The 26256-nt window shown below is 32.9% G+C and overlaps 1 protein-coding gene across 1 annotated transcript; it reads right to left on the reverse strand.

Annotated features, from left to right (window-relative positions):
• Positions 1-5638: 5638 nt before the first annotated feature.
• LOC111630786 (neurogenic protein big brain-like) lies at positions 5639-25203 on the reverse strand. The gene is made up of 5 exons (XM_023374941.1): positions 24580-25203; positions 10897-11101; positions 8641-8721; positions 7233-7350; positions 5639-6304 (listed from the first exon to the last, which is right to left on the reverse strand). Exons 1-5 carry the CDS (start codon positions 24984-24986, stop codon positions 6003-6005), a joined length of 1113 nt encoding a protein of 370 aa, XP_023230709.1. The 5' UTR covers positions 24987-25203; the 3' UTR covers positions 5639-6002.
• Positions 25204-26256: the final 1053 nt, after the last annotated feature.

Genomic DNA, 26256 nt, shown 5'->3' on the forward strand with positions numbered 1-26256 from the left:
ATACAACTTTTAAAAACAAATCTGGTTGTTTACATATTTAAAATAAAGTTAAAGTATCCATTAGCTTAATGCACCAGTACTTGTCTAATAGTTTATTGCGTGAATGAAGGATTCCAGTTCGATAGTCGTACAAAAAAAAAAGAAAAGAAAACCTATCTATAAATAGAGTTCAGATGTTCTGAGGCTTAATTACTGTCAGCTTAGTTGAAAATCCGAGTAGAATGTACGATAGCTGCGAGTTAAAAGTGTCAAAAGTAGATCTATTTGTTAGGAAGAGCTGCAAGAGTTTAAAATGTTTTTATTGGTAGAGAATATGTTTGAAATTCATTTTCGATTTTATTATTATAACAAGATAGGAACCGAAAAACTTCTGATATAATACATAATAAAAAGTGGTTGCTTTTAAAGGTGGCCGTTATTTGGAGGTTTGACCAAACCTCCAAATAACGACCACCTTTAAAGGCAACTACTTTTTCAGAAACGTTTTTATTTTAAATGCATACCAAATTGCGGCCACCTCCGAACGACGACCATTTTTTTTAAATATTTTTTTTTTATGTTCAAAGGTTTAACTGTATAATTAATGAAAATATTGATCTATAATATTCGCTACAGAGCACGTATATAGGTTAATTTGAGCATGTAGTCCGGTTATTATAACCGTAATAATAATAAAAAATTCTGATTATAGAAGAACGAAATTTTTAAATCCTTTAGGTAAACATCATATAAATCGAAGGATATTTTTATTAATATAACATTTACTGTAAATTATAATTATTTACGCTTTCATTTTCCGCGTACATTGTACGATTAATGGATAAGGCAACACAACGTATGGACGATCTACCAAGGGGGAGTGCATCCCGAGAGGAATTTCTATGGAAAGCTAGCTCCTGTTTAAGTGAGGAAAAGCCGGAAAACCACGTGTCCAGCCCATTGGCTAGGCGCAAATTCGAATCCGTAAATAAAAAACAATTTACTACCACTTTTTCAATTTATAAATACGTGAAAATGAAATTGAAAGAGGAATTTTATTGGATATATAACAATTTCCTTTTTTTTTTATTTTTCCAGATATAATTCTATATAGAAAAGAGGGAAAAACGATATATCAATAATAATTTTTGTCGCATTTTATATATAACTTTTGTCAAACTGTAGCTATTGCCACAGATGCCAGTCAGAAGTCGGCATGGCTATTTTCAATTGAGTGCATCGATAGTCTGATATATCACGTTCTCTCACAAATACAGCATAAAAGCGTAAATCGAAGTTTCTCCTTTGAAACTCTGAAGGAGTGTCTATCCGTAACGTTCTATGCCAAGCTCGATTTACAAAAGCCAACTTTACCATAAAGTACAATTCTGAAAAGATGTCGTCCTGATATTGAAAGCTAACAGACGATATCGTTTACCTATAACAACGGTATTATAAAATGCACTTTGCTAATTTCTTTAGCAGCGGCGCGTTATCCTACGACCAAAAAAGAAAATATTTCCCAAAAAAATTCCCCCGAAGAAAAATGTCTGAAATCAACACTGTACATAGAACTCCCCTAATTCAAATTCGCCTGCGTTCAACGAAGTTATGACGCTGTTCGTTATAGTAAAATACCATTTAATGAATAAATGTATTCCATTTAGGTGTAGTTTGTTGGGATAAGACAACGCAACGCATGGTCAATCTGCCTCCCGGGAGGAATTTCTATGGAAAACTAGCCACTATTTAGATATTTAGACACGTGAAGAAAACCCTGAAAATTCCACGTGACCAACCACAGTGTGGATAAAACCAGCAGTGTTCAGTGGTTTTATCCACTGGTAGACAATATAAAGTTATTGCATAAAGAATCAATTTTATGAAGTAAAAGAGATGTAGCATAAAAAGTTTATTAGCAATACTCTTTTATCATGTAAAATAACTATGCTAAGAATAGACTATTTTTAAATTTAAATTAAAGAACAGAAAAAGTCGTGAAAAACATGATTTTTTTAAATAATTAATCTTGACAATAAGAGGATCCTTTTGAAGATAAAAAATAAAATAAAAAAGCAAACTATTCGCGATGTTTAAAACATCTTTTCGTTTTATCTTCTTATCATCAAGGAAAAGAAGAGACGAAGTAATGCAAAATAGATATTCTGAAAGTATTATTTTTCTTGTGTTATTGTTTTAAAAACTTTGTCTTTCAGTATTTTATGTTAGAAAACAGCATTAAAATTTGTTCTCGATGCAAGTACTCCAATACTATATAGGCTATATATATAAGATGTAATTGAAAACGTTGTTCAATATGTCGACTTTATTGTTATCTACAAGGAAACATTGAACTTATTTTTAAAAAAATTTTACACACTTTCAGAAATCTGTAAACAAAGATGTTTTTCGTGGAGTATTCGAAGAATTAAGTGAACTTTTTACACTTCAATCTGACCTGTGCCATATGTCTATCGATTGGTAAGATAAAAGTTTAATGTACGTAGATTAATATACTTTTCTTTACACTTGGCACCTATGCAAAAATGACGCAAAGAAAAATTGATAAAAATCATTTCTATGTAACTAATTTCCTTTATAACCATCATGAAATAATAATCCACGAAGGAAAATGACAGCTAATAGAAGATACTTCATTCATTAATTTGAATTTTTATACCTTATTGCACTGTAAAACGTAATTTAATAGGATTAGCACTCAAGCTTCAAATCTCCTCTTATCGATATTTGTAATGGTTAGAATTTTTTTTCACAGGGTTTTTTCCTCCCACTAATGAGCTTCCAACGAAAGAAATTATACTTACAATGTATGATTCTCGTCCGGGAAAATTTTTTTTAACTTGGAAACTATTTTTTTAATATATATATTAAAAGAAAAATGTCTTTAATTTCTATTATTTATCACTTTAAACGAGTATTTTTATAATCGAATTAATTCTTTATAACAATCACTTAGAACGTTTATGCGTACTAAAATCTGGTTTTGATAGTCTATTATAGATTATTATCCGAAAGCCATCATCGTATATTCATTATAATTTAAATTATAGGCAAAATTTATGTGGATAATAATAATAAATTGTTTGTCAAATTAAATGGCGCAATATATCTTCTGGTTATATCGTATCCCTTCACACGTACTCTTTACAAATAATTTTAAAAAGTATCCAATATATAAAATCATTTTGTTCTTTAAAATTTGACACATTTTTTCCTGCTTTTTTACGAGTATATAATATTTAGTATGGCGCCAGAAAATGGATTAATGCCGCAAGTGTCGTATATTAAATTCCAAATAACTAATTTGTAGTCTATAGAAAGAGAGATAAAAATGATTCATTAGCGGGTTAAGATCCAAAGGGATTTGAATTCAAAATAATATGACACATAGACCACGCCTTGGCACTTAGTTCTCCACTCTGCCAAATAACTCCATATTGGTTGACACAGCCGATACGCAAGTTAATTCATTAAATGGATTTCTATTGTACGTTTTACCATCAACAAATAAATAGACGAGAAACAGAGTAACATTATTATTATTGTAGGAGTGCTTATATAGTAAGTGACAACATTGTGTTACGGTACAGAAAACATTGTCGTAACGTTGAAAATTTCGTCAGGAAGCATTTGAAATCGCCCAACAATGGCTTCTGTTTTATATGTTTTGACTCGTGTCTACTATGGAAACAATTGAATCAATCATATTTTGAGAGAGGTTTGTCAATACAACCGGTTTTAATCGATAAAATATACATTTCGACTAGACTAGCTACGAAACAAAATCGATATTTTCCTATTATCATAGTTAGCATATCATATATTTAAATATGTATGAATGTATCTATCATAAATAAACAATACGTCTAAAATTGAAGAATAATGTTACCTTTCTCTACAAATAGGAATAGATTGTTTGGAAAAATATCTCTGTCGGATTTTCCATAATACTCAGGCAAACCACTTCACTTTTCTGGCATCATGGCGTTTATTTGCATTGATAGGCAGCTCATCTTTCTATGCCTTTAAGTTATACAGGGAAAAAAATCCTTCGAGACTTTGACAATCAAAAGATGATTGACAAATCTATACGAAGCATAGTTTGCTATTTGATTTCTTGTTACAACTTAAATTGAGCAGTAGCGATCCCATTTTTCTACTGTCTTCTTTCTTTCTTCTTTTCCCAAGCCAACAATGAAGAAATAATGTTTTTATATTATATATATCTTTATACTTCCTGTTTACTGTTAAAATCTTATTTTTTACAAAGAAGTGACTTTAAAAATATTTCTAAATAAGACCTTTTCAAGTCGAAAGCGCTAGTTTTTACGATTTGGGAAAGACAAACAGCGCGCCATATACTTTAAATGATTGATTCTCTAGTTTCGAGAATAGCAGAAATCTATGACTCATCTTCTCTATGCAGCAAACAAAACGTTGATAGGTCATTTAACTCCAGGACAATGTTTTATAATTCGAAACTCTATATACCTTTTTCTTTTCTAAAAATAGAATGGCGTTTTTAAATTATTCCATAAAAACAAAATAATATAATGTAACATCATAAATTTAACAATTTTATCTCTCCATACTTTCTATGTAATTTAAATTCAATAGATTTAGTTGAAGTGTTTGCCATCCGAGAACATTCATTTACTATAGAAATTCGCATACTCAAATTATATAAACTCCAGTTGGAAATCCAATCATAATCATATTAACGTTTCTGTCGATATCATATTGTGGAATAAATTCTGAAAGTTTATATAATACAAGAGATATAACAGCATTAATATACAAATTTGTCATTGCATTTTTTAACCTCATCTTTCTATCTTAAACGCTGGAAAAACAAGAAAGAACTTGAAGATGGAAGAGGATGAAAGATATATTTTTTCATAAACTGAATCAATATACTATTTTAACGTGCTGTATCGATCGTAAAATTCTATATTATTATTATATATAACTTTAGATAGCTTTACTGCATCATCTCTCCATGAATAAGCCATCGCTATCTTACTCCAAGTAATAAATATCTGATAAACCGGTAACATTAAGAGTTTGATCGATTTAAAACTTTACAATTTTATTATTTTAAACCAAATTTTAATAATTAAAAACTATCTTTTCTGAGGTAATAATCCTTAAAAGGGTCGTTTTCTTTATAAGATACGCCAGATTTAGCAGCTTTTATAAACAGAAGAGTAATGGGCGATGCACGTGGTGCCGATGGTTATCATAGCAAATATAGTCAAAATGAATAAAATTTAAATAAATTTATGGATAAAATATATCAGAATTTTCTCCTATATATGTTTATTCTTGAAGCTGTTAGGACGCGCAAGAATATTTAACCATCTTTCTCAATTAAACACTTGGGAGTAGAAATGTTGCGAACAACTTGGTCATCTTAACTCTTAATTGCTCGAACTCTTCTGTTTAATTACAGATTTAAAATGTTGGCAAATAAATCATTTGCGAGTGGAAACACACAATAACAATTACGAACTTGTTTGCTTCACGCTTTAGGATTATTCAGAAGATTGGAAAAGGTTAAATTTCTTTTTTTTCTCCCTCTTTCTTTCAAGTATGCTCTGTTGAAATTTAATTCTTAAGTTAAAAAGAAGACAAAAAGTCCATCCGACAAATCGATTTTATTGACGGATTTATTTTTAGCAGCGATACATTTTCCAAAAAAAAAATAATAATAAAATAATTCTAACAATCGACATGAATTGTTTCGAGAATATGGATGTAAATAAAATGTCGTAAACCAAGAGCAAACACCTCTATCTTTGTAGAGATGCTAGTGTCAACTTTGACTAGCTGGTGCTGAACTAAAAAAAAAAAATAAGGAAAAAAAGTCATCGCGATGAAATGTGCCTTGATTTCTTTATGTTTCTTAAAAAAACTCAATTAATATAACACTTTTTTTACAAAGGGATTGTCTGCTGACGTCGAGACGTCATCTTTGATTTATTATTATTATTATTGTTTGCTTAGAATTTGGTAGATCCTGGTCCATATTCCATTCTGCTCGGAACTGTTCTCATGGTAGTGGCGTATCTACTACCATAGACGCCGCTGGCATAGTTGGAAGAAGAAACACCATGGGATCCATAGACGGATTCTGAAGATGCTGGATAATTAGATGATGGTGTAGGGGAGTAAGTGTTGACTGCTGGTCGATAGTTATCGTAATGTTGGCGGCTATAATTGCTGGCACTTTGTGCTTGACTTGCGTTGCTGTACTTGTTGATTTTCGCTTCGGGATCTTCGTAATCGTCGTCTGTGTTGGATTCTACAAAAAATATATTTCTTTTTCAGAATTTAGCGTTATTAACCGAAACTCTATCTCGTATAGACTCGATTTATCAGTCCCACAGCGCCAGGCAATCGTTTCTGTATTGAAGAGACTAAGCAACTATTCGGTAATCCCAGTTTTTCTCGAGAGATAAAGCAAAGTCGTTTCGTTCAATCTCTATTTTGCTTTTGGTTCACTCAATCTCAACGGGAACGTTCTACAACTCGAATGGAAACAGATCGAGCATTCCCGGGTGTTATACTAAGGGGAAAAAGTCCACTAACAGCCCAGTTTGGCAAATAGTTCCCGGTGATGGAATTCGTATGGTGACAAGTTTAGCAGATATTCGATCGTCCGTCACGTCATCACTTACAACTGCCAATCCCAGTCTTCAATCTAATGATGTTACTCCCAAACTACTCCTTTGAGACGCGCTTTTACATGGATTTCCTTTTCTTACTACGACTTTAACTTTTACCCTTCTGCCAAATTTAGACATTTCTAACGTCTAAAAGAATTTTTCACATATAAAATTGTCTAAATTACACCTCTAAAGTTTCATCAAAAGCTAGTAAAGTCTGTCTGGAATACCTAAATTCCAATGTAAGGTAGTTAAATATGGCAACTTTTACGTCTCCTATTCTCAAGAATAAACTACAAATTTAAATTTTAAATTAATTTTAAAATATTTTACGACACTAGAAAAAAATATTTCACTCGAAAACTTCGTCTTTAAGACTTGAGAATTAATGTTTAAACTTCTTTTACGCGTGTTGTTTTTTTTTTTATTTACTGGTTCCCTCTGTAAAGAATTTAAAAATCTAAAAAGCCTAGGGAATTCTTAACAACGTGATAAACGAATAACCGATAAAATGACAATGATGATGCCTTTTAAATGACATCTCTCGGAATATAAAATAAATACCTCTGTCAATCTCATCCAGAGCTTCTTTCAGAGTTTTGGCAGTTTTCTTTGTGTCGAAGATGTACTCGTAGATGAGGCCAGCTAATGGTCCTCCGGTTAGAGGTCCAAACCAATAGACCTAATAGCAATAATAATAATAATCACGATAAAAAAATAATAATACTTTGACTACAAATGATCAAATTCTTCTAAATATATACATTATATATATATTTTTTTTATAAACATACGTATTCTTAAAATCAGATTTTATCGATTACGCATCAGAGAACAAATTCGGATTTTTCTTTCCAAGTTTAAAAGAAAAATACTAAAAATAATGATGTAAAAACAGAAATATTTTTTATTATATTTTTTTAAAAATTAAGTTAAGTTTTTCTATTTACACTTTTCTATTCAAAGATTTAAAGGTAAAACCTGCGTAAGCCGGACTCGCGCTGTAACAAATGTTTTTTTTCTTTTCTATTTCGAGGAGTTTCCGCGTTAGACAGGTTTTACTGTCTGAAATACAACTCAAGATTTTTTTAAAATAGTTTTTTAACTGCGAATTTAAATTTATTATTATTATAAAACAACTTCATATTTTATAATTTTTACATTAATAAAAGAACGTGTAACGAATAAAAAAAAAAAAAAAAAAAAAGNAAAAAAAAAAAGGGAGAGGGAGGAGGAGGAGAAAGAAGGGGAAAATGTATTTATCTGAAAATGTTTAATTCGAAAAACTCTGCCAAAAAAGAAAACAGCAAAACGAAAGAAAAAATGAAAAAAAAATCATTTCATTACTGTAAATGGAAAATTTACATAATGAAAATTTTACAAAAATTCAAATATCAACATTTAAATAATAAAAGTAAACAAAGCAAAACTTTCAACATAATAATCGAAATTTTTAGTAGAAAAAGTAACAGTAGATGGCATCACCTATATATGCTTTGTATGTTTTTTTAAATAAGCAGGTTGTTTGGGTGAAAAATTTTAAAGAAATAAGTCTTAAACCGCATATATTTGTGATAGATTTCAAGAGAGAATCGATTCTAAACAAAACTGCTACTTCCTTTCTTTTGTCCTGATAAATATTCAAACTCCTTACCACGTGGGAAACACTAAAAACTTAAAATATATATATAAAGAAAAGAATAAAGGTAGTTGTTCGTACGTGCAAGGCTTGAAGAAACAGATTCTATCTCCAAATGGAATGGTTTTAAAACAGTTTGCATGCCAGGGAATCTTCCAACGTATTCATTATACATTAGTATAGCTATATATCACTCCCCAACCGGCTATTTATATGCATTTTTTATTAAAATTCAGTTGTTTAGAAATCTCACACGACCCTTTTTTTTAGCTCTTAATAATGATTTTAACACGATAAACCTTATCAAAATATATGCAGAGAGGATTTACTTACCCAGTGGTGATTCCAATGGTTCATCACAAATGCAGGCCCTAACGAACGTGCAGGATTCATGGATGCGCCACTCGCTGGCATCTATAACGATATTATTTTCATAATTAATACATTTTAAACAGGTTCCGAGGGATTTAAATGATAGATTCTTGCCTTAATTAATACGAAATAATGTTTTTTTTAATAGTAAATTATTTTTTCGATATCTAAAGATCTAAATTGAGTTTATGTTCGTGTAAATTCTTTCAAACGGGACAAGATGCAGTTAACGCTGCGAGATCGAATGTTCCAGCTGTGCATTAAGCATGAACGACTTTGCTTGAAAAATCAATGATGCCTGATACTTTCTATGTTTCTATGTAAGTGATGGAAAAGAAATAGAAAAGCTTTTAAAATGACACAAACCAAATGTTATAGAATCTTTATGTATCGCGGTTCCAGAAAAAGCGCAACTGATCCAGTTCAATCTCCCTCTCTTCAGTTTCCTAACTACATAAAATTACTTTTAAAGTTTACTTTTTTTTTTTAGATACCAGTAGAAGATGGTTGATTAAGTTGTGCGAGAAGGAACACAAACGTATTTGAAGTGTACACATAGACAGTACACAGAGTAAACTCCAAAGGGAGTTCTCTTTGAAAACACTTGTTAGTTTTAGAAAGATGCGGGATGTATAAAGGGCGTGTGCTGTTCTTGCCAAGGTCAGGTCATTCTAGAGAACATTACATTATATAATCGCATAAAATATATTCATTTTTGCGTATTATTCGAATTTTATCAAATAATTTAACACGCATTTCTTGTCTGTTCACCCTGCGATTCGGTCTTCACCTCACGTTTCTCTTGATCTACAGCGAATCAGTTCGTAAGAATTTATTTTATTTATTTATTTTTCCGACTTTTCCTTAACACAAACAGCACAAATTTTTTATCTATAAAAAATTTGTTGTCTTATAGCATAGGATAGTAAGAGGAAACAACGTAAACGTGACAAAAACTTTTACATTTCTACTTAAACAATTAAAAATTAAAATAAAATATTAGTATACCGAGAAATCAATAAAAGAAAGTGTAGGAAAAGTTGAATTTTCTTTTAATTTAAAGCAAAATTTAATTATAAAGTTTTTAACAAGGTTCTATAAGTGGGAATGTGAAGCACAGTTAAGTGCTTTGGTGATCTTTAAAGAAGAATCGGAAAGGGTAGCAGATGGCAATGTCAGCAATGGAAACGAGACTGTCAAGGACTAGGTTGATGTCACCACCGGCATCACGATAAAAGGAATTTATGATTTTCCAACAAGTAGTTGGTTTCTACGATATTCTATAACTGATAGAAATTTATCTTTCCATAAAACTCGTCTTTGATCGATATAACACAGCATGATGATCGCCAAATATGCAAAGAATCTGTTAATTTAAATTCTAACAGAAGACGGCAATACAATTTATTATTATTATAACAATACTTTCGTATATATACATAAATGTTTAAAAGTTAAAATCTGCATCAGGGGGAAACATTCTAAAGAAGAAAATTATTCGACTACTGAAGAAGAGTTTAATAGAAACTTTCTAGTTTAAAATAATTTAATTGGGAGTTAAAGCTTTAAAAAAAGTAAATAAATATTGGTATTTTATCTGGATCGTATCAAGGATTATAGGATAAACAAGTTGACAGTCGAAGAAAATTGTAAGGGAAAGTACATCACATCAATCCATCGGGAATCGGATCAGAGCTAACATTTGCAGGATACACAGCTTTGGAATCGAACAGGAATTTCAGGATCAATTCCGCAATTCTATCCTTGGATACCGAACCCATAATCGCTGTTAAGTATCCGAATTACGAATCCAATAAGATCGATTGTAATTTCTAAACTTGTTGAAAAATCGATTACAAATGTTTACTTTTCGAATACGTAAAAATCTAACTCACCCTAATCGATTTTTTATATAACTTTACTAACACACGAAACCCTAAAAAGACCTTTTTTTTAAAGGAGAAACGAGTTTAAACTCGCTGTAATTTTTATTTCTTTATTACAGTTTTAACAAGGAAATAACAAATTTATTAAAAATGAATCGGGCTTTAGTTGAATGAATGATTAAAAAAAAAACAAAATAAAGAAAATGTCGAAAGTATTTTAAGTTTACTAAAAATAAATAGAACGTTAATAGGGTTTACAAATTTAATTTGGTAGAGGCCATAGAGGAAACGTTTGTTAAGTAATTTAGAAGATTTATGTACGATTACTCACCCCTGTGATGGAACAAGCCAGATAGGCTATACCAATAGCTAGAGAATCGCTGCCTAGAGATTTCCTATTGGGGTCTAGAGTGGCGAATACTGTGAAGACGACAACGAACGTCAGAACGAACTCGACCCCAAACGCTTGCCATGGACCCAATGACGAATAAACTACGCTGCTCCCCAGTGCTCCCTGATGTCCTGGAACTGTTACACTGAAAGAAAAAATGCATACATATATACATTATGGATGTAATGAAACATTAATTAAGTCGAACCGAGAATTTATGTTAATAGAATAATTGCTGAGAATAGCACCAGATGATTTTACTCGTCTTAATTACAGTTTTATACAGGAAAACGTAACGAATTTTTTTTAAATTTAACTGCGTAGATCTGCGTGCAAAATTTTAGATAATTGCTACGTAATTAATATGCTAGGTATGGAAAGGATCATTTTTGTTAATTGTAAAAAAAACACTCCGAGTGCGGCTGTTAATTAATGCTCCTGGTCAAATCTACTTTGATGAATAATCAATAAATCTATATAACTGATAATTCTTTTTTTGTCGTATAAAATGATTAAGTTTAGCAAATTTTCTTCCTGAAAAGCTTTAAAATTACTGAAGTTTTTACTTTCCTTGCAATCGTGGTAACCATTTTCTTCCATAAAAACCTTTCCTACAAAAAAAAAAAATGGCTACCATTCCTCCCCCATAAGAAACACACGACTATTGTATTTTCCTTTATGGGAAAAGTATGGAAGACATCTTTCAAATTTCTTATAGAAATAACAAATTTTCAAAAAAATCTTCTGTAGTTTCGATAGAAATTTACTCGGGAAATGTAGCTGCTTTATAGAATGGATGCTCCCCCCCAAAAAAAGGAATTGTTCTAGGAGATGACAATTTTCCTCCTTAAAACAACCAAGCTATATAAATTGTATTCTTTTTTATTTAAAAAATGTAATTGTTCTATAATTATAATAGTAATTATCTTCTAAAGCCAGTTACATGCTCGACAATGTAACAAAATTCACCTTACTATATATATATTCCCTACAATAGGATCTACAGTTTAAACTGTAGATCTAATATATTAGAGTTAAGTATAGATTTCTTTTTGAAAATTGATTTTATTTTAAATCCGTTTTACAAAAATGGTAAAAAATTCTCTTCTGATAAATTGGTAGCAATTTTTCCTATATAAAAAAGGAGACTATTCTGTATTTTCCATTATCTACAGCCTACGTTAACAGATCAAATATAGAGCTTTTCTCTGGTAATACAATAAGAAATGCTTAAAAATAATTAATTAAAATAAAATTTATAATTTAAATAGATTTATAGTTACAGTGATTTAACTTTAAAGAAAATTTAGAAAAAGTTCAGAAGTCTCGAGGGTATAGAGACGAAGATATAACGAGAAGACAATCGGGTGCATGCTGAGAAACTGTTGTGTAAGACATCAGCCAAGTTGCAACAAGACAGCTCCATACATCGATAAGAGTTGGAGAGGGTAGAATAGAAGACATTGACAGTTGCTAGTTGGATACATCCAGTGACAGTTCGTCCCTTGAGAATGTGACAAAGCTGTCACAAGAACTAGTTGTCGGACCCAGATGACTATAGACTTTACCGGATAAGGAAAAAAAAGTAGTAATAAATTGTTATTTACTTCGTAAAGTAGGCCGGATATATATGTTCTAGATTGCGAATTTAGTTCGATACAAACGTAAATATTTTACACTTTTCCAATTTCTTACAAAGACACTTATGGAGGACGATGCGACAACGATATTTACAATCAACAAAAATTTCTATTCCCTCCTTCTATATTGGATCAAAAACTATACAAATCTTTATCCCCCTCGAAAATTACAGTCAGTTTTTCAGGTAAGAATAAAAATAAAATGAGATTCAGAAATGTCGACTTAATTAACTCGGAAATGACATCATAAAATTGCTCCATTTTTGACGTCTGAAAAATGTGATTTTTTTTATTTTATGTCTATAATAAATTTAATAACAAAGAATATTATTGATTAGGAAACATTTTTCATGTGTATCTACAGGTTAACAACCAGATTCCATTAGAGAAAGTATTCTATTAAAGTAAATAAGAAAATAAACAGGTTAATAAGGAAAGCATCCTAGCTATTTTCGGTATTCAATATGCTTAAACAGGCGAATCAAATAGAGAAATAATCGATAATCTTTTGTTAAGTGACATTTACTCAATCTCCAGGAAGATCCTTATGTAATCAAGGATCATTTATCCAACTATCAACGTAAATTTTCTCTTATAAATCATCAACTTCTCTGAAAAGTGGGGTTATAATCGCTTCCATTTGTCTAATAAAATCTCTCTCCACAAATAAAACTCAATTATTTTATGGAAAGAATTGTTAAAATTCGTTTGAAAAGTCGCTATTCTTTTTTTAAGATAATAAATAAATTAATTATTAAACGTGTAAAAAGTGATGAATGCAATAAGGAAAATAACAATAGGAGAAGCATTTAAATCGGATGCAGTTGACAAAGCAGTTAACTATGTGAAGAGAAGTAAATTGCACGTGGAAACAATGTATGTAGTGACTGTTACATTCAGGCTATTTCTGTCAAAAAGACAAAAGGGAGAAGGAAAAAAAATCACTCGATAAGAGACCCTCTCTGAGTTACAGTCGGCGCCAGAAGAAACAATAGATTTCCTTAGTTCACCGGTTAAACACGCCACTTTGAGGTGCATCTACCCGTTCAGAGAATAGGAATATGTTATATTTACCCCCAAAACAAGTTGGTGTTTTCTTTGTTTATTTTTTATTTGAGGTTCCGAGCACGTCAATAGCACGCCTCTAGAATTTAAGAACACACATTTCTGCCAGAACCCCCACAGAAAATACTCTAGGGATGCGTACGGGTGTATAAACCAATGCATAAACTGGAATCGTAAAGGATGAGAAATAATATGGTTAGAGAGATAGTGGCATAGAAACACATTCAAAAGTGCTGCGAGGATGAATATAAGCAGAAACAAACATGCCCGTTTGAGGGAATGCCAGTAACCAAAGCAGATAAGAGGTGGGATAATGGAGTATAAGAGTTTAAAAATTTAATTGAATTAAATTTTAAAGAATAATATTCGGATCGTTTTACTTTAAAACGATCTTTTTGCCTTTCTAAATCGATTTCAAGTTAGGTTTTTCTCAAGATTTGTGTAATTTTAACTCGATCGAATGGGATTTTTTGACACGTTGAAAGGAATTAAATGCGTCGGTAGTGAAAAAGAAAAAAAAAAGGAGATTAAGAAAAGATTATATCTAATGGAAAACGGATTATACTCTGCGGTTTTTGATGCATATTTTAAAGTAATATTTACATTAAGTCGCCAAAGATGTTTCGTGTGATATTAATTAAATCATTTATATTCGAAAAATATAAAAGTCTTACTTAAAAAGTGAAAAATTGGATGTTAATAAACCTTCGGGGATAGGGGCGGATTTAGGGGTGCGCGGGGTGCAGTTGCATCTCTTCCAGTAAAGATGGGCTCCTCAGATATTAAAAAAAAATTGTAAGACACCCCCTCTAAAGATTTCTCTACCCACCATTGTCGGGGGAGTAAAAAGATTATAGATAACCATCGATTCCGGGTAGAAATTCTCGAAAGACATTTCGTTCAGATGAACTACGTAGCAAATGGTTGGGCATCATTCAAACAAAAGTTATCGCTCCGATAATTCAAAACTGCTTACCGATTATCAGTGATTAATAATAGAAAACTAGTAATAAGAAAAAAAAAAAACAACACGACGCAATCGCACATTTTGGATGAATTCCAACATTTTCCTGTTCATTTCATTCTTCCGGACGTTTGGTACCGGTTCTATAAATGCCCTATCAACCGGAAAAACGATAGAGGACGGTGGAACCAAATAAGAATAATTTAACCAGTAAATTGGTGTTTGTAATATATGAGCGAAACGTCGATGATGTCGGATTGTTAATTATGCTGTCTACTGGTAAAAGGAGATGTGGCGTTAGGAGAGATCAAGGAGAAACTAATTGTCTTGCCGAGTTTTAAAAATGCCACCCATCACGCAAAGGTATTACTTTTATAACATTGCTCAATTTACCAATTTGCCAGTGAATTTTTTTTTTCTTGCTTCCTACTTTTATATATAAAACAGCATGATTATTTGCAGCATCGTTTGTTTGTCACTGGTCGTTGATAGATGAAGTTGACGCTTATTTTAAATGGAAAAATCTTAATATCTTCTGGGCAGATCTAAAATGAGAAAGGATGGATGAAGAGGTGTGCTTCAAAACTAAGTTATTAAATCATTTATTATTATTATAAGCATGGTTTCTTTTATATTAAAATGATTTAGATTAGATTTTTTTCTAGTTGCGTACCGTACAAGGATGTGGAAACGGAATGAGGGTGGCATTTTCCATTCACGCTGCTAGTATTTCGGGCATCTGGCATTTTACAATAATGGGTGTGACTGTTCGTGAAGTGACAAGATCCTATCCCATCCTATACACGCGCACGCTTCCCCTTATTTCCCATATGGAGTCGACCGTCCTTTGGGACTTCGCCTGCATTTGATATTTTGCGATCCACCCATAAGGCGTCGCATCGTGTTGGAAAGCGAAAATCAGTACTTTCAGGGGGGCGAGTACTCTGGCTGGGTCACAGGCCAAGAGTTTGTGGGTGTTGGCGCCGTCCATAAACCTCTTCCCGTGTATAATTACCTGTTGAAGTACGTCCTGTGCAGTCGCCATCCTACTTACCTTTTAAGGGGGTTCCTTTGAGTTTAGAGCACTCAGAAACACCCCAATTGTCTATTGGTTCCGTTTGGCAATAAAATAGGCCTTTAAAGAGCCAAAATAAGATACCGATGAGGACCGCTTAGTTAAAATTTCAAGAGCGAATCTCGATCTATTCGCTAGAGAATGGTGTGCAATTAAAACGGATTATGAACGTGTTTATCACGCTCTCTGCATCCGTGTTATTGAACAAATTACTTAAACTTAATGCTTTTTAGAAAGTCCCTATTCTTAATTAACAATTAAAGTAGATTAAACATAGATATATCCTGTTTAGAAGCACACGTTGACGACTCCTACATTAAAAAGATGTATGTGAAGTAGTGAACTTTAATCGGAGAAACAGCATACTTGACCTTAGGACGTTCACCTTTGTAAGATTCATTGGACCTCTCTCGGTCTGAGTTGATGAAAAAAAGAAAAAAGATGGGAAAAACAAGTTTTAAAAATCTGCACTCAACATTTAACAGGCTACCGGATCAATATTAAGACCTTTATATATACAAAAAAAAAATGGTTTAAAATCTCTGGAAAGTTATTTTAAAAATATGTAGATGTTGAGAAGAATAATTTTTCTTTTTTAAAATAAATACCCGAGATGACAAGTAAATAGGTTAATTGAAATTAAAAAGAACACCTGACAGCATCGAAGTTTTATTTTTACATATTTTAAGTAACAAAAATGTATAATAATTTGGTAAAGAAGGTAATGATGTTTTCTAATGACATAACTTAGATAGAAACGAGAAGTTGATTGAAGTTTTATGAGTCTTCTGATAATGTTTATTTATTGACATATGTTTCTGAAAGATTATTCCACGGATGTATGAATAAAATTGCAAATCCTCTATTTTACTACATGCAAATTTGCTAAAAAATCATTTCGCAAAATCTGATTTTAGCCTGAATAAATCATACAAAACGAATAACCTTATATCATTACAGACTCGGCTTAAGTGTTTACAGTGCATATTTACTTTATATAAATGCATCAAATGTTTACAAATCAGCAATAACAATACACATCTGTTAACACAGTTTTCCTCTTTATATATCGTATTTGCCGGTTGCACCCAATTTTCCAAAGGCATTTTTGAAAAAAATTATATATATTTGCCGACGTACCCCAATCTTCTTATTAATAAACAACGAGAAGATAAGTAAAATGTTCATTTTTCTAGATAATAAGTTAACTGGTAATTTTCTGACACGATTAAATGGATATTTCTAACTAGAAATGCCTATTTAACCCAATCATTTGATGGGAAAAAAATCATTAAAATATAATGGGTAGTTTATGGCATTGCTGCGATTTAGTTAATGAAGGAGTACAACTCATTGCCATAATTAAAACTAACCTTTGTTTCTTTGGTCAGGATGAGGGAATCGATAGATAAAATGTCTTCAATTTAAAATTAAGTTATAATTTATGCTTAATACTTGTAGCTTATATCCAACATGTGCTACAAATACCAAGAATATATTTCACCATCCTACAGAGAATACATTGTCCGTGTCAAACTTCATTTAACTAATTAGTAAAATGAATTCGCTACTAATATATTCCAGTAACATAATACTCGATACATAACTTGACAGACTTGGGATGATTCCAGTTGGAGGGGACATTTCTGTAATTCGGATCAGTACCGGATTGCCCATTATGCAGACAAGAAACATGCTAAGGACCCAGAAATCGGAAAAATAGAGCAATTTTACAGCAAATTAAATTGCAAAATAAAGCAAATTATTCAGGGACCCCCTCTTTTGAATCTAGGAACCGTAGAAAGTCTTATCCTCCACCGATTCGGATATTATTAAATTTCTAGTTCATTTAAGCGCAAGAGAAACAAAACATCACTCAATATATTTATACAATATTAATTAATGATGTTAAATTTTAGGTAATACTAATTTTAAAATGATTATTTTTGTAAATTCTAAGACAGACAACCAGACAAACTTTGCACTATCGACTTATTTGGTATATATTAGTTTGCTTAGATTCCACCTTATCTTTAATAAAATATCTGTAACATCTGAAATATTTGTAACATCAAATCACGTTATTTATGTTGAAAATCTTATCTATATCATATATTAATAACATACACAAGAACCATTAAATTTGTAGGCATACGTAAAATTCATAATTCTATTACAGTAAACATAATAAATTATTTAAACTTACATCAAACGTGGTATATTTTGTAACACTTACAGCATACATCGAGCCATTTGTGTACGAAGTACCCCCATAAATCTGTTATTTCATACCATTTTTTTAAAAAAAAATCCAGTTAATATATCAAATTATTTAAAACCGTTATAAGCGACAAGACGTCATTTTTTGAAGGATTATTTATTGAAACTTTGATATAATTGGACGGAGGGGGAGAAAAAAAAAATTACTTTCAGTAGGTCACGTCAGCCTTTGCAATGACTTCCTGTGGCCGTTGTACCCTGGGACTGGTTTTTCTGTTTGTTCTAGTGTATAAGGTCGAAGGACGTTAAAAGGTCTTTTTATTTACGAAGATAGAAATTAAGTTTATTTGTCTAAGGCTCGTGTAAACAAAACGGAAACTTTTTAACTAGCTTAATATAATTTAAAATAAAATAAGAGAGGAAAGTTTATTAAAATGAAAAAAATAAATAAATAAAAAATATATGTAGACGTAACGACATACGTAACAACCTTTATTAAAAAGCGAAAGCGTATTTACTTGCGCTTCGGTTTCTTTTTTTTTTTTTTTTTCTTTCTACGAATCACATTCAGGTCACTGTCCGTGTGACGTCACGGAAAACGATCGAATTCTTTCCTAGAAACAGTAACAATTTCGTAGGCAGCGTGTCACGATGCACCTTTCTGAAATAATATCGATTGAGAGCGATGTTAAAACGCACTTTTGGGACGTTGGATGCGTTTGATTAATACAGTATTATCTGCTGTCTTCGTCATAATTTTTCACCCATGAATTATGGAAAGTCTGACTTCAGAAATCGTTATCATAGATTTATATTATTAACTTTTAAAAACGTAAGTCCTGCGGCAGTCTATTTACGGTTCTAAAATTATCGGATTGTGTGTGTGTGTGTGTGAACGTCTGTACGGTTTTATTGAACATAAAACGAGAGTTACAGTTACCTAAGAAGAGCCATTAACTTATTGTCGAAGTCGTAAATATAAGGAGTAGTCAAAAACCTTATATTATAATACGATTTTAAGTGTTACAAGCTGGCAGCAGTTAGTCATTTAGAGGCTGGTCATGCCTAGAACTACTTTTAATTATCGTTAATTTATAATTTGGGATATAATTTTTACAGCTGGATATTGTAGCGAGTTTGAAATATTTTCCACGTAAAGCTGTAAAATATGCATGTTTGGGGGTTAGTGATTCGATCCTTTATGAAACAAGCCATTAAGAAGAGCAGAAGAGCGTTCCCACGGTGCTAGAATGGTCAGACTTCTGTCCCGTTATCATTTCAACTTCTGGGAGTAATTACAGATGGGGTCTGTGGTACTGCACGTGTTCGCTACAATCGTCCAAAAGCAGAGAGAGAGAGAGAAAATTCTGTAGCCTGCAGCACAAAGAAGCATTTTACTATCCGATCGAAACGTAATTTCTCCTAATCCTATTTTTATTCCTGGAAATATGCTTATAAAATCTATACTCGTACGCGATATTAACTACCGACTCCATTATGGAAAATTTAAAATGATAAAAAAAAATGGCGTGGAAAAAAAACGCCTGGAAATATTTTAAAATCGTCAAAACGTTCGTTAAATTAATAAAAATAAATAAATAAATAAAAAATCTGGATGTATTAAAAGGAAATTGTGTGGTTTGGTTGGCCGCATCAGAGTGACGAGGGTGGAAATAGTGGGGCACACGAAGGGTCCAGGAAGATGGGTGACCCAACGACCAGTTTCTCTAATCAGGACATCCTACTATTCACTTTTTATAATCGAACGTCCGAAGAAAATAGCATTGTCATTCACGTGGTGACAATTTAAAGTAATTCTTTTGAATTTTATCAATTGATTCTTTGTCAGTTTTCGTCATTACTTCACGTTATTTCGTAAGGCACTCGCCCCGCATCAATCTAAATTCATTCGGACGTCGTTACTTATAAAATATATAAATCTCGTTAACGTCGCGCGAATACGAACATCAATTAATTTTTCCATCGTCGGGAAGAGAAAAAAAAATAATAAAAAACTGCATAAATTAGATTCAGACTTTTGAAACTTTGATCAATCTGTCACAGACATTCGCAGAATTCCTACACTTTTACACGTTTGATAGATTAATGAATTGCTTTATGCTATTCGCCACGGTCAATTTACTTTCGTCTCTCGACGCTTCTTTATGAGATGCTGTGGCTGTTGGACCGAAAAAATAAAAAATAAAAATAAAAGAAAGAAGGAAAACCACCGCACAAAATCGACTTTGGTCTAAGACAGAAGCGAAGCAAGATTAATAAGAAGCTTTGAGAATTGAGAGTGGAAGGTGAGAAGGAAGAAAAAAATAATAAAAAAAAGCATCGATTTGTCAACGGATTCGGCTGACCGTATAAACCTCTTTGGCTATCTGCCAACAGAGCACATGTTGCATCAGCCAGACCTTTCAAATTGGTGCAATAGATGGCGACAAGTGTCTACGCTCCATTTGACACAGGTAAGAACTGTCAAAAAGGTAACAAGAAAAAGTAAAAAAGATACAAGTAATGTCTAGATGTTTATCAAAAGAAGCGCCGTTCTAAAAGCTGTAGTGTTTTAAAATACTTTACGCTCTACTGACCTAGTAAAAAAAAGAAAAAAAAATTGAAATAATGTGTCGCAGCAAACGTTATATTACGACTTCCGCTATTACAAAAACTGGCGAGCGCGCGCGTGTTACATGTGTATGCCACGTGCGCTTATGTCACCGCGCTTATCCATCTGGTGTCTGGCGCCGCATAGAAAACATCCATGCTAATGAATAGAGAGTATGACGTACGAATCAATTAAAGTATCATAATGGGTCTGGCGGTTTTAATACGGCTGCCACTTCAGACGGGGCGACGACAAATGCAGGTACCTGTTTGACGTAACGGGAATCCTTGTCTTTTTTGTTTCGACGAGAGGCCACTCGACAGCGAGCGAAGACACTGTTGACACTCGGTACGAGCCGATACGACTTAAGTGCCACTTTAAAGTATTTCTGTAGCACCCATTGTAATATAGGTGAGAGGTATGTCCTTCCACTTAACGCTCGCAGCCATGTAGACGTCACAAAGCAGAAACTGTATCATAAAAGCGCGTTTATGCCTCTGTCGGAGATTTGTCGATCCTTATCTATAAACTCCACTATTCACACTTTCAGCTAATAAGAGTCGTAACGGTTTTTCTTATTGTTTGCAGCTAAACTTTTACGCATTAAATTTAAAGCCTCTCTTATCGAAATTTAATATAATAAGAGCCCGCATCTACCGTGTTTATTAAACTCTAGCACCACTTCTGCCGGCGAAAAAATCGTATAAATTACCATCCGCATTGTTTCGTTATCGCAGTGACGTAATTAACCACAACTTTCAACATATTATGATAATAAACTAAACAATATTCTTTCACCAACAAATTTCACAACTAATTTCGTATTTAATAATTCTCTATCTGTAATTGAGAGCTTTATCGTTAATCATTGAACAGATTAATTATTCATTAATAATTGTAAGCATTTGCACGGTTAGTCTCTTATTTATCATATTAAGTGGCCATTAAAGTGGGTTTGACGTTCGTCACATTAAAATATTACTTCTCCCACAAAAAAGGGTTACGAAAACAAAGAGGAGTGGTGTTTAGAATTATCCAGTTAACTATGTTTCTGTTTAATGCTGTGTGTAAATAGGTAGAGAGGAAATTTAGTAGGAGAAAAATAATAAAAAAGAAAGGAAATCGTTATTAGATTACATATTGAATTCATTACACGAGAGACTAAAGCGTAGAGTAGGAAAAGACGGCGTGTTTACACACTCTTACAGATAAAAGAACATCACACTAACCACTGTCTTTTAATTAAGTTTACCAGGAAAACTACAAGATTTAAATTATGAAGAAAGATCGAAATTAAAAGATCGAATTACATCCAAAGAAAACGTGACTTTTAACCGAGAATTACGAGCACAGATGCGTCTAGATTGATCTATGGCTAGTTTGCATTATCCTCACTAGCATAATTAGCAGCAGTATCGGAGCAATGACCAAGTTATGGCACAGTTTGATATTGTTTCCGTTTACAAACGCTCACAATTCATGCTTTTGCGTGTAATATTTAAGCATTTTAACAATGAATGCGACCAATTATTATGACCGGAAATTAGCCGGAAATGGTCATTTCCAAATGACATCCACCGCATGTGTTTTGGAACCTTTTACATTAGCGTGTAAATGACCAAACAAATCAGACTATTTTTTAAATAACATTTTTAATGCATAGTTATTTTTTAAAAAAAATCACTTTCATCTCGTTATTGAACTAATTTATGGTTTTTAGTGGTTAAGGGGAACGATGGGCTTCTCTGTCAAAGAAAATTAAGGTCGAAGACACTACGTGACCGAAAAGATATAGCAATAACTAGCAACTTTACCAATTAAAACTCGACATTTGGAACTTTTAGAAGGACTTAATTGCTTTTCTTGGTCTAATGGAGTGCGTGATCGATAGATAAGTCTTTAATCTTCATTTATACTGCATTCACTAAATGAATCCTGATTCTGATAAATCCTGGATTATTCAACAAAAAATATCAATTTAAAAGTTGAAGGAAAAAAAAATTCGTTCCAATCGATTGCCAAATTAATGCAATAAAAATTTAAAATTTTCTGCAAATTACGTGTCACTTTACGGCGTAAAATGTGTAGAAAAACCTAGCAAATATGTTGCAAACCTTGAAAATTTTTTACACTTTCTCTCGCTCTGAATCAGTTAAACTGAAACAACGAGTAGTTGTGTGAGTTAAGTCGGATCTAAAATTAACTCGACCGTTTGTTTGTCCAAACTTTGAGCATTTGCCTGACAATTTAGGGGAGTCGACACACAAATCTAGTAGCTCGAATACCGGAGAGAATTTAAGCACTGTCATCAGAGAACAAAACTTACAAAATGACTCATCAAAACATTGAATCATTGGATCTCTTTTATCTAAAATTCAAATGGGTTTCGGAGAGTAAAAAACTCTGTAATTACGTCACACAGTGCAGTATTTTAATTATCATAATAGCGACGAAAGAAAACATTCCAAGAACTCCGATAAATATTACAATCTTATCTGCTGTAAACGAAATTATCTAGGGACAATTACTGTCCTGATCCACTTGTGACCCATAATTTAGCGACCACATTGACACACCCCATGCTACCGAGACGTGGTGGGATTTGCTTGTCAGCTTTGATGACTTGAATACCGGTTTAAGTTCGACTTGGAACTATTTTAACAGCACCGTAAATAGGAATTTAATTGGTAAAACCGTCGGGGGGGGAAAGATCCCGTAATTAAAACCATTCTTGTTATAAAATGCGACAAGACGAATTAACATTAGAGCAATAACAGAGCTTAGGAAAAGGGCAAGTACAGTATATTCTTTCGAGTCGTCTCTGCCGTGATAATCTCATTGGGAAGTCGTAAAAGTGTTTTGTCATTCGGAATTAAACGAGCCATCTTCGTATCTGTTGTGTAGTCAGTCACTCGGGGGTTTTGCAGAACGATCGTGACGCGCTAATGAGAAACCGCCAAGGCTTCCCACGCTCAGACTAAAGAGGGTGTAGGGTCAAGGCCAGATTTCGTAAGAACGTTAAAAAAATAAAACATACACTCGTCAAAATCTCCCGGGGGGGTACTAACTATAAAGAACTCTGCCCTTACGCGCCAATTCAATAAAAATCAGGCGCGACCCGGGGTGTCACCGCTGTTCCCGACTTCTAGTTTTATACACTTCTAATTAATAATCCCTGCGGCTATTAAAAGGGGTTTGAGTCTTTAGAGAGAGACTATTCACTTGTTCAAGGTGAAAACGAGGTCTACTTCCGGTGTGCTATCTAAACAACGATAAGAGCCGCACATGTGTGTGTGTGTATGTGTGTGTGGGAATATCTTTTCAGATTTTAATTAGAAGAGGGTGGAGGACAGGAAATAGCAGTGGAAGGAGAAATCACACGGGAAACTGTCAATTCTTGGTATATCAAACACACTTTATTACTGTCAACAAAATTCGGAGAGGGGGGAACGATCGAGCATTCGTTCCAAGGGTGGTTGGTGTCAAAAATCTTTGCAGACTTAACAAGATCCAATTTTAAAGACGTATCGACGATAAACTTTTTATCTTATCGGCAACCTTTGACTTTTAACCAGATGGTAATCGCGAAAGTTTCCACATAAGCTGGCTCCGGAGTCATATTGTCGCGATAGAGCGATAGTCAACATAATAATCACGCAAATGTCACCGCTTCGATTTTTACAAACGATATATTATCAACCGGCGTAAACGTAGAGTCGACGATGTCAAAGTGGCGTATACTCGCGCCACTTTTGTTCGGTCGAAAGTCGGCCAAATTTGGCGGGAATATACACCAATTACCCGAGGGTCTTTTCCGTTGCGCATCATTAATTAAATTTCCTTCCTTAATTAACCCGATGTATACACGAAGGAGATAAGAGATAGATCTATATTTAATCCAATAAAACGAGTGAGCAAACCATAATTCAATTAACGCTCTGTATATAAGATGTACGGGCGATTAACACGTGGTCCGAGAAGACTTTAATTTAAACACACACACACAGTTTATATAAAAAAAAAAAAGGGTAATTTAACGTCTACTTACCCGTATAGTAAAGCAGCTCCAGCGATGGCTCCACCACATTGTGCTGTTATATATAATAACGCCCTGAGAGGCGTTATTTTCTGTGTTACGAATGTTGCAAAGGTGACCGCCGGGTTCACGTGTGCACCAGATATGTGTCCGAAACACTGAGATAGGGTGGCCATAGTCATACCACTGCTTATAGCTTTTTCTAAAACGCCCGGTTTCCGTTCGGACCAGACCACGTGCGAGCCACACAAAATAAAAACGTAGAAAAACGACGCAAGGCACTCGGCAATGATGCCTCGCCAGAATTCTAATGTTCGTACTTCATCTTTCATGGATTTCTTACGATTTACCTGATTTCGAACGTGTTCGACCTTGTCTAACAGGTGTAGGAAAAACGATTCCAAAGTCACCACAGCCATGACCTAAACTGGTTATTCAATAATGGCTTTAACTGTTTCGTCACTTAAAACACCTCATCTCTCTTTCTCCTCTGGCCGCAATTCGTCGGATACCAGTTCGGGTGTGCAGTTTTCCACTAATTAGCGTTGCTTGGATACGGCGCTGCAAGGTGCTCGACCGAATCCCCGCAGCTTGAATGACAACAGACGGACACTTCACCGTCTGTACACTGCGCATGCAGCTAGCAAGGTGAAGCGCCAGCGATCGTAGCCCCCTACCGGACAAATCTACGAACGGAGTTTTTTCCTCAGACAGTAGTATTATTAACGTTTTTTTTTTCTTAAAAGAAAAAACTACGCATTAAACTCTTCGTAAAATGTTTTATAGCAAAATTCTCAGTAAAAATGATAGTATAATAATAAATTTACCGAATGGGAAAATAATTAGGTAGATTTAAAAAAAATTTTTTTTCTTTCAAGAATTATCTAATCCATTACATATTCGCCATTTACTAGTTGGCTCCGTGGAAATAGCACCTCTATTCTTTAGAAAGTCGTTAAATTCTTAAAGAGAGAAAGAGAAAAAGAGAGATTCATTCTTAAACTGTGGAGTAATTTGCGAATTTATTATTATATATTTTTTTAAAGTACTAAAATAAATTTTTTTTTCCATCTGTTCTTTTTTCGCGTAATTATTTTANTATTTATTTATTTTTAATACTTTAGCGGTATTGGAAGATATAAGAAGTCGCGAAGTTTTGCAGCGATTTCATATTTTCTTGGATTTCTTTATCATAACCCCTACACATTGGTTTCCGATAAGAACTATTTGGTTTGTGGTTTCCTTTTTTTTTCTATTCATGATAGACCAAAGACCTTTCTATCAGGTCCTATCAGGGTCCTGGGAATATAGTTATTCGCTTGAAATCCTGGAAAGATATAGTCAGTTTGGCTGAAAAATGGAACTTTTGATTTATATGCAAACTGAACTTTTGAGTTTTTGCATGAATCACCTTTTTTTTCATGTGGAAGCTTTCATCATACAAACATCGAAAAGAGAAACTTAACTGATTTATATAAAAATTAAAAGAGTTTCAAAGGAAAATTAATTCAAATCTTTGTAGAATGCTAATTAGGGTGTTCCCATTTAAAGAGTGAAAGATCATATATCTCGGTTATTACGTAAAGAAAAAAAAATTAATAATAAAATCTTTCTATTTATAAAATGTATATGTATACGAAATTTTTACAATGAATTTCGTTGACATTTTTTATAATCTTTTGCATGATT

This window comes from Centruroides sculpturatus, unplaced genomic scaffold (genome assembly GCF_000671375.1).
Source record: "Centruroides sculpturatus isolate CEXI.00-Female unplaced genomic scaffold, Cexi_2.0 scaffold657, whole genome shotgun sequence".
NCBI lineage: Eukaryota > Metazoa > Arthropoda > Arachnida > Scorpiones > Buthidae > Centruroides > Centruroides sculpturatus.

Coding starts and splice junctions, on each gene's coding strand:
- LOC111630786 (XM_023374941.1), bottom strand. CDS start 24,986: ATGGCTGTGGTGACTTTGGAATCGTTTTTCCTACACCTGTTAGACAAG. Junction 11,102..24,579: donor GGAGCTGCTTTACTATACGG/GTAAGTAGACGT, acceptor TTTTTCTTTCAG/TGTAACAGTTCCAGGACATC. Junction 7,351..8,640: donor ACCATTGGAATCACCACTGG/GTAAGTAAATCC, acceptor TATTGCTATTAG/GTCTATTGGTTTGGACCTCT.